Genomic DNA, 10,469 nt, shown 5'->3' with positions numbered 1-10,469 from the left:
AGAGCTTTTTACTGTAAAAAAACTCAAATTCTAAACTCGAATCAGTGAAGTGAACGGGGCCTATATATGCCTACATATTAGGATAAAAATGGTATATATTTTTAATAATAAGCTTAAAATACGTAAATAACCCTAACGTAGATGACCGTTGACTTCTAAGAACTAGAAGACAGCTAACCTCATAATCTAACGTAGAGAAACAACCAGTTTGTACTCATTCACGTGTAATGCCCCCATTTCCTTGCCTTTACTTCAAACCTCAAATACATCTTCCCTTAATTAAAACTCCTCCCAATAATATCTCTCTCTCTCTCTCTCTCTCTCTCTCTCTCTCTCTCTCTCATATGTTAGCGTTGACTTTCTAAAATATTTGAATCCCCAGATAACCAACTTTTTTTTTTGGGGCCATTGGCAATGGCACACCAAGCGATTAATTCTCAGCTCCAATCCCAATCCCTTTTGTTTTTTAGCCTTTTCATAAGGGAGTGAGTTAGGAGCTAATTAGATCATGAACGCCACAGGCGACACTGGTGGCTTCCTTGGCTCCAATGACATAGGCGGATTTGGCTATGGCATTGGAGTTTCTGTTGGCATCCTCTTGCTCATCACAAGCATAACCCTTGCCTCCTACTTCTGCACCCGATCCCAGCTTCCGCCTTCTTCCGCCGCCGCCGCCCGGAGGAACGTGGGCCCCGCAAACAACCCGGAGCCCAACTTGCCCAACTTTGTGATTGATGTTGGACTTGATGAGGCAACCATCAAGAGCTATCCAAAGTTGCCATACTCCGAGGCCAAGCTTCACAAGGCAAACTCCACTTCCTCCTCATGTTGTTCAATATGTTTGGCTGATTACAAGACCACGGATATGCTTAGGCAGCTGCCTGATTGCGGCCATCTCTTCCATGTCAAGTGTGTGGACCCCTGGCTAAGGCTGCACCCGACGTGTCCGGTGTGCCGGACTTCTCCGATCCCGACGCCACTCTCGACTCCTCTGGCCGAGGTGGTCCCTTTGGCAACCAGGAGAGATTGATCAGGAGATCATGAGAATCATGGTTTTGAATTTGGTTTCCGTTTTTCAATTGGACCTCCCACATCTTGACAAAGCTCCTTCAATGAATCAATAGTGAAGTTTTCCTTGATTTCTTTAATTTCCATTTTTTTTTCTTTTTTGTGTGTAGATTAGGATTTGATTTACCGTGTTATAAATTGGCAAAAATGTTGGGAATATGATGGGGATGATCAAGAAATCTTGTAAAAAAAAAAAAAAAAAAAAAAAAGGAAAAATACACCGTAATTTCCTCTAGAAGAAACAGAAGCTAGTTCAAAAAATATACACAAGTTTGTGCCAATATGAGGGTGCTCCAAATTGCAATCAATCAATGAAAGTAGTATTTTCAATCAATGAAGCTAGATATGAAATCTTGGATCAGCTTGATCCCGCCAATCATTTTAAGATAAAAATCCAAACGCCCAACCAACATGTACCTACCACACTGAAAATGCACTTATCACAGAGAAAGATGAAAGAGCTATAAGAGTGAATTCACAAAACGTTAAAAATTTTAGCTAGAATAGAGACACATAGAGGAGGCACAAATTTAGCTTGAAAATTATGAGAAAAACAGACATCCTTAAAAGTATCAACACTTCTCTAATTTTTTGTCCCCTTCCTTTTTGTGTTATTGTCCTCACTTTCCTTGTTATTGTACTTGTCCTATATTATAAGGGCGAAAAAAAGCAATTTGCAATTTGAAAATGTGATCAAATCATACCTTTACCCTTCTGCCAATCAATTATCTTAAGTTGCTGAATGGATGAAAAACAGATTGATAATTGCCACTTGATGCAAATTCCAAATTCATTACAACTTAGAAACATTAATTGGACTGTGTGTTATGTAAGGGTAACAAAAACATAGGAAGAATTATTATCACCAATGCCCCTAAACTTTAGTGTCATTTCCAATTTACCCCCTAAATTTTAAAAATTCTCACTTTACCCCCTAAATTTTAAGTTGTTTCCACTTAACCCCTTCACTTGTAATTTTTGTTAAAATCATAGAGAAAAAAAAAGGGACATGTGGTTTTTATCTATTTATTTTTAATAGAAATTCAAATAGAAAGCCCAGATGATTGTATTGCTCTCTTTTTTATCCGTTTTTAACATAAATTACAATAAAAGGGGTTAAGTGTGAACAATTCAAAATTTATGGGGTAAAGTGAGAGTTTTTAAAGTTCAAAAGGCAAATTGAGAATGACCTTAAAATTCAAAGGTACTAGTTAAGGGTGAAAATTCGTGTTAGTGAGTCGTGTTCGTGTCAACTCGTTTATTAATCGTATCAGAAAACATCAACCCAAACATGACCTGTTTATTAAACGTCTAAAAAATGTCAATCCAAATACAAACTATTTATTAATCATGTTAATCGTGTTAACCTGTATAACCCGTTTAAATTTATATATTGAATAAATAACTAATATAATAATGATTTATTTAACACGGTCAAGACAGGTTTAACGTGTTTATTGGTCAATTTATCTTTTTCTTTAAGAAAAATAAATAAATTTTACCTACAAATATAAAAATTCACATTATTTGTATTTAATATGTCATATAAATTTTCATGTTATATCGCATATCATTAGATTGCAGATGACACATATAGTTAATCGTGCCAATTCGTGTTAGAAGGTCAATCCTAACCCAACCCATTTATTAATCGTATTAATTGTGTCATCCTGATTGTGACCCAAACTCATTTATAGTAAACTCAAAACCGTTAATTTCATGCGGGTTTCGAGTCGTGTTATTGTGTCGCTACCCGAATTGACAGCCCTAGTACCAGTGATAATAATCCAAAACATAAATTGGATACTTTTTGGGGGAAAAAAAGAAAAGAAAGAAACGGAAACAAAAATCGGGCAAAATTGCAGTTAAAATTCAACATTTAAACAATTTGACCCAGTTTAAGATTGTTGTACTTTATGTTTACCTGCATAATCTAAAAGCTAGAAAATCCAGCTTCTCAGAATAAGTAAGGTCTCGTTTATTTCACCGATTCGAGTTTTGCTACAGTAAAAAGCTCTAAAAAACAATCACATCTAACTTTTTTACTACAGTAAAAAATTCTCACATAAAGTCATATCTTAACTCAAATTAAAAACTCGAATCAGTTAATTAAACGGATCCTAAAAAACTTTATTGGTCTTTGTGTAACGTGTTTTTTATCTATATACTTTTACTAAATATCATGGTTGCATTACTGCTTTCATGAAGAGTGCTTTTAAGGTTTCCAAAAGCATTTTCCAAACTGCAGAAAAAGTGGAAACTAAGCACCAAAGAATCAGGTCTCTGAAAACGCATTAGAAACTCAACATCATTAGCATACTAATATAAGACTCCTTTTAACAATTTTGAGGTTGTTATACTCGAATTCAAATCATAATCATTCAGTTTAATTTTAGTATCTTTAAGTGATGTTTAAGACAATCACATTATACCACTTTATTAAATAGATTTAAATATCAAAATAAGAAAAAAATTAATTAAAAGATATTTTAATTTTTTTAAATGACGTGGCAAAATCTGATGATTACACATTATTTTAAAGACCGAAATTGGACATGCAATTTGAATTTGTTAAACTCAAGCATGTCGTTAGGAACTTGCCAAAATTTGAGCCAAGGGAGCTCATTGCAGCTTGTATATGATGATAAATAAATGAAAATGCTTTCTATTCCGAGTCGTAACCCCACTACTCCACGTGTGTTTTTCATCTGTTATCTTTTAGTTTACTTTTAAAAATATGTTTTTTTTTTTCTTTTTGAGAAATGAAAATAGTTTATTGAAGAGCGTAAAGGGTAAAATAAAACTCATCTGCTCTAAAAAAAAAAAAAACCTCATCTACAGAAATATTGGACAGCAAACATAACCATTAGAATCAGCCAACCTTTCCTGAGTAACGCCCCCAAAACTTAATTAAAAGCCAAAAAGCAACACCATACAAACCGAAAATCCAAGAACCTGGTAACATCGCTGACGAATCAAAATCAACATCTCCTTAATAAAACCAAATCAAGTCTCACTGGCATCCGCAAAAGTATATATATATATATATATATAATCTCATGTGTTCAGTATAAATACATTTTTGTTTCATTTATTATACAAATAACTAAAAATACACATTATATTTGTAAAATAAGTCATAGAATACCCTTTGAAGTAATTAAATTTTAAAAAGTATAAAAATTACCCTTCTCTATTAATATTAAATGTTATATGAGATTATCTCTTTCTCTCTCTAACAAAAAATAGAGGAAAGGTGTGCAGTGTTTGGCCTACCGTGCCGTCTCCGGGCATGTGGCCGGGCTTCTATCTGTGAGAGTTGATCACCAGTCGTCTCAATGTCGACTTCCCCATGGTGGTAGTTGTATGTGGAGCGGCGCAATCGTTGGGGTGGATCTAACTTGCTTTGGAGATTGGTTGTCATTTGTGTGGACCGATGTTTCTAGCGTGATCGTCGTCTAGTGGTTGCACTCTCTTGGGATGTTGGTCCGTGTGCTGGTGAAATTCTCGTGGAGGTAGTGGTTCTGTGTCCCGCTAGTGGTTGGAGTGCTTATCGTGGTACAATTTGACAACGTTTCTTCCACCTTGTCGTGTGCCTCTCGAAGTCCTCTGCCTTCCTTGGTGGTGGTTTTGTCGACTGCCTCCTCACTAGAGTCGGTTGACGGCAGTGTTTAGGGCCTATTTTTTAGTTTTGTGTGTTTATTTGTGGTGTTTCTTGTTTATTTAGTAACAAGATTTTTCACCTTGCTTGTCTAATTTGGTTGTGGTATCTAGTATTGTTATGATGTCCATATAGGTTTTCGAAACGTTTTCAGATGCGGAAGCATTTATGTGCGGATCGTGTGTACAAAAATTTTCATTATTTGTTTTGAGTGATATTAAATCTCAATAATTCACCTTGTCTTACAAATATTACAAGGATGACATGGAGACTCATGGACCTATAATTCTGAGCTCTAATAAAATTAATAGTTAATTAAACTCTTTAATTAATTAATTAATTCTATTAATTCTAAAAGTTACTCCACTAAAAACTTTGAATTGTACTTTCGAAATTATAGACATAATTTACTTCTAAAAACTTGAAGTGTCTATTTGATATAGTCACTATATATAGATCAATCCTTCATAAATAATTCATAATTAGAACTAGGTAAAATCTATTAATCTCTCTAATTATATCTTTATCCTTGAGTACTATTGATTCTCTAATGAATAGTATATTCAAAACACGTTCATGAATACAAGCTCATTTCTTATTTAAGTACCGAATCAATTCTCAATGGATTTATTTATCTACTTCTTCAAAGATACAAGGAATATGATTTAGGATCTCGAAATCCATACCGAGTAAGTCAAAAAACATGAATCTATAAATAGGAATATACTAATAACTCAGGATTAAGATCATTCTATATATGACCATCGGTAAACTCAAATTTAATTTTCTATACTTAATGGAAATTATCAGAAAATCAAATTGTGTCTATGTCCCAATTCTACATAATCTTATTATGCATAATACACTCATTCAGTATCCTTCTATATTTATGATGTGGATAACACCATTCCATTCTTAATGGGACTGACGTGTATTAGTAATATTTTAATTAAAGATTTCGTAACTTTAATTAAATTCATTATGAACATTATTTCAATTATTATCCTTAAATATTATCCCCTCATATATAACATTTATATACACTATTTAAGATCACATAAATAATCACCGAATTTTCAATGATATTCATTAAGATTTCAATAAAACATGCACATAAATAATGAATAAACTATTTTATTAATTAAATAATAAATATCTTTATTACATTCATGCTTTAAAGACACTATTTCTAACAGTCCATTAGAGTGGTGTCTTGGCAGTATTTGGTGTAACTTTAGCGCTACAAAGATGTGCCCCTCCTTTTTATCGGAAGATTCCATTGATTAAAAAGGTTTTGTCAAAAAGAGCTTTATGTGTGCTCGACTTTAGTGTACCAAGATACTCTCTCATTTTTTAGCCTCATGTGTATGTCCTTTCCTCTACTGGGTCATTAGCATTATATTGTGATATCTGTAACTTTGTTTTAATTTTAATGCAATCTCCATTTAAAAAAATGACTCAAGTAAAAAATTCAATAAAAATTTTACAATGTTCAAATAGATTTTTCAATCAAACAAATATTTTGATTGTTTTTCGAGTTCTTTTATTTTTATTTTTTAAGATTGATTTGATTTAATATTTTGATTTAACAATGTTTTAAATTATATTTAACAATGTTTTAAAAGAAGGGTAATCTTTGTATTTTAAAATATTTAAATATATCGTGGCATATTATGATATCGATATTATAAAATATGAGGTGTTTTTGAGTTTTTGTGTATAATAAAATTGCTAAAAAAATGATACTTAAATTAAACTCATATATATATATATTAGCTAAAAACGTGTATTTTGCGCGACTGACTCATTTAAAACAAAATCATCAGAGAAAAAAGAGGAAGATAAATGTGGGAAGAAAATATGAAGCAAACAACAGGGAAAAAGACAAAAAAAAATTTAAGAAAAATTTTTTGTGCGAAATGTTTCACAACTGAAGTTGAAATTTATGAGAGTCATAAACAAAAGATATTTATATAGAGATACATTTAAGAATAAATTAATTTAATAGATTTATTAGTAAAAAAAAAATATTTTAAATAACCATAAGAAAAACATTTGAAGATATATTTGAAAATATATAAAAATCAAAAGTTAAAGATTCAATAAAAAAGATAAGGTAGGAAAAAAAGAAAAAATAAAAAAAAACTAAAAAAAGCTTAAAAAGCAAAATAAAAAAATGGAATGGAAACAAAACACTGCCTAAAAACGTATTCTCTCCCTCATTTGGTAGAGATAGAGAGTATAAATGATAAAGAGATTTAGAAGGATGTGGAATATAAAAGATGAAGAGGATTATGATTATCTTTTATGTTATTTGGTATAAAAAATGAAAGGAGAGTTGAAATATTAGATGATGATCGGTTGTTCAATTATTATGTTGTCCATTTTATTATTTAATAATTTTTTTTTGAAAGGTAAAATATACTTTTAGAAATGTGAGAGATTTGGGGGCTATTCTTTTGCCGTTTTTGAGTTAGGTGATTTGAGTGTAGATTTTGAGTTGAGTTTGAGTTATAACTTGAGTTGAAGTTGTAATTTGAGTTTGTGTTTGGTTGTGTAAACTTGAGTTATAATTTGAGATTAGAATTTATTTGAGTTTATGTTTGTTTCAACTAATTCTTGAGTTGTGAATAGTATCTTGAAATTTTTTTTCTTTCATTTAATTGATTTTATGTAATTTAGTTTGAATAAATAAAAGTGAATCATCTATAAGTAGTAATAAATTTAAAAACAACGTAGGCATTTTCTTCATTTAATAAATTAAAATACCATATAAAAAATTACTAGAAGATGAGTTTCCATTATAAATGGAGAGCAAATAGTCACAATATATACATAATTAATATTGCAATTCTCCATACACTATTATTAGCGCGTACGACGATTACGGTACACTGCCCACATTGTATGCGCTATTGCATCCCTTAACGCATTCATCTCCAATTCTGCATTATAATTCAATGGTTGTCCTTTGTGGTTGTTATCATCATTGATATCCTCTTCAACATTATGTGGATCAATGTCCGCAACCGGAACGCCATCTTATGAGTACTGATCCAATAGTCTATCAGTACATGTGGATAAAATTATGGACTATAGCACATGTCATATGGATAAAACAGAATATTTAGCCGTAGAAAGCTTATTATTTACGTGCCATATGGATATAATTAAAATTTTCAGGTCCTTTTCTCCTAAACCAGGGGTGCCCAAATCACATTTTGAAGTCACAAGTTGTAACTGAAGCAACAAAGCATTCAAGAGAGGAAAAAAACAGAGTTGAGTTTGGGTCCTTTTCTCCTAAACCAGGGGTGCCCATACAACTGGTTTTGCTCTTATAAATGCCTGGAGAAACCTGTACAAGTATTTTTTGCTCTATGAACTTTTTCCCATAAACTGAACACAAGCTTTTCCCAAACTATTGCATATGGATGTTAAATCACAAAATCACAAAATGCCGAACAAATAAATCAATAAATTGGTTATATACTTACCGAATTTGAGCCTATGGAGGAGGAAATTTGATCCCCTTGGAGATTCCCCAAACGCGAAGAAGGGTTAGCAAGTCTAAGGTACTGGCGACGACAGGGGCAGGGGAAGTAGGTTTGACGTCTCGACTGGGGAGCTTTACGGTGCGAACTCTTGCCTCTACATCAAACTACGATGTTTACCCACCGAGGTCGCCGCACCAATGGATTCCCTACAAATTTCCCCATTTTGAAGGGGAAACATAAACGATGCAAATTGGCTTCGTCAAGGTTGCGGGCTAGGGTTTCCAAATCTAAAGATTGGAGGAAAATAGATTTGCAATGAATTTTGGACAGAGGAGAAAGGATTATAACATTGAAGAAGCAGACAGCCACGGTCAAAAGAGATCTGCAACCTGCCAATCTCGATCAGAGGAGAAGCACGTGAATGAAGGGCTCGAAGGAAGAAAGCAAGCGACAGGCACGACAAAGGTGGAGGAATCTTAACTGTGTGCTCAGGAGGTCAGGAATCATCACTATAGCAATTCAGAGGACTTAACTCAAGTAGGTGGGAGGCCATTAACTCGAGAATGGGGGAAAAACTCGAGTGGTTATTCAAGTTTGGTCTCGAGTAAAATGAAGCCGAACTTAAACTTGGGCCAACCTGTATCACTCAAGTGGACTTTCTCGAGTAAAAACAGGCAACCGAACAGGGCCTTGATAAATGTTTCGTTAAAGGAACGATCCAAATTAGTTAGCTCAATAAGAGAGCCTCTCCCTCTATCTCTCTTTTCCACCCTCTTATCTATCCAACCAAACAATAAATTTGTGCTCTCTCCTCACCTCTCTCCCTCTCTTCATCTCTTCCTCCTACCAAACAAATTCTTAAGCTCTGTTTGGAAGTGAGATTTTATTGAAAATTTTTTTGAAGGAAACGGAAAAATAAATAAATAAAGGGAAACAACTTAAAAACTTTCACCTTGTTTGGAAGGTTAAGAAAATTGATAGAAAAAAATATTTGAAAACTTTCACCAGAGGACGAATGCATCGTAAGCTCTGGCGGGATGGATGATGGTGGCGCAGGCAAGGACGGCGACAGCCCTCGTCAGAAAAGAAAGATCACGGCCGAGGACGACCACCGCAGAAGAGATGACAGAGAGAGGGAGGTGGGCAGAGGAAAGAGATAAGGCAGAAGAGAGAGGGGGAGAGTGTAACACCCTGAAGAATTAAATGAGATTAATTAAGGTAATTGAGATTATTAGTGTGCATAATCTGATTTAATTAATGAGTTTTGATTAATAAATGTTTCTGACGTGTAATTTAAATAGTTCCAAGGTATTTAAATTATTCTCAGTAATTTATTTTAATCCAGAAGTGTGTATGGGCGCATTTCTGAACTGTTGTTTTAAAATATTGTACACATGTCCTTTTCTTTTTTTCTTTTGCCTTTTCTTTTCTTTTCCTTTTCTCTTTTTCTTCCTTTTCTCTTTTTCTTCCTTTTCTCTTTCCTTTCTCGTGCTCTCACTCTCACTCTCTCGCTCTCTATCTCTCTCTCATTTTTGTCCCAAATCAAACGGATCTTGAACCAAATGAGAGTTTCAAAACGTTTTCAACGTCAAGAGAAGGATTCGAGGTAAGATTACTGTAAGAACCTCTCTTGAATCTCAAGTTTTTAAATTTCAAAACTTATTTTTGGTTCAAACCGGATATTGATAGTTTTTGAGTAAAACTATGGTAAAAATTGGAGATCTTGGGTTCTTTGGACTTGTTTTAGGACCTAGAACCCAGATCTAGTGGTTGCCCCTTGAAATATTTTGATTTGGGACTGAGATTGCAGGTTTTTGGACTGGTTTCCGCAAGCTTCTCTCGCGCAGCTGGTGCCACCGGTCGACCGGTCTGGTCGACCGGATCACATGGTAACCGGTCAACCGGTGCGGTCAACCGGATTGCATTGGCCTGACCGGTCGACCGGAGTGCACATCACCGGTCGACCGGTGGTAATGTACTGTTCTGTCACCGGTCGACCGGTTGACACGGGGTTTGACCATGTTTGGCCTGAAATTGCTGTTTTAACCCCTGTTTTCGGGGAGAACCCAAATTAGCTTCATTTGGGGACTTACGATGAATGGATTACCATCTTTAATCCTTGTTTTGAGATTGAAAACCCTTGGAATGATAATTTGAAACATGAAAATGGATTAGGGCACACTAATTGGAAACCTTGGTATCTAATTGAGATTGGATTACTTTAGAAATGAGAATTAATCATAAAG

General features: G+C 34.0%; 1 protein-coding gene across 1 annotated transcript; it reads left to right on the top strand.

The window, feature by feature from the left end:
- The first annotated feature begins 430 nt into the window (after positions 1 to 430).
- On the top strand, positions 431 to 1,087 carry LOC21399935 (RING-H2 finger protein ATL70). The gene has a single exon (XM_010108679.2). It carries the CDS (start codon positions 509 to 511, stop codon positions 1,028 to 1,030), a length of 522 nt encoding a protein of 173 aa, XP_010106981.1. The 5' UTR covers positions 431 to 508; the 3' UTR covers positions 1,031 to 1,087.
- The last annotated feature ends 9,382 nt before the right edge of the window (positions 1,088 to 10,469 follow it).

Source organism: Morus notabilis, unplaced genomic scaffold, assembly GCF_000414095.1.
Source record: "Morus notabilis unplaced genomic scaffold, ASM41409v2 Scaffold758, whole genome shotgun sequence".
NCBI lineage: Eukaryota > Viridiplantae > Streptophyta > Magnoliopsida > Rosales > Moraceae > Morus > Morus notabilis.
This window is presented reverse-complemented; position numbering and strand designations above follow the sequence as displayed.

Coding starts and splice junctions, on each gene's coding strand:
- LOC21399935 (XM_010108679.2), top strand. CDS start 509: ATGAACGCCACAGGCGACACTGGTGGCTTCCTTGGCTCCAATGACATA.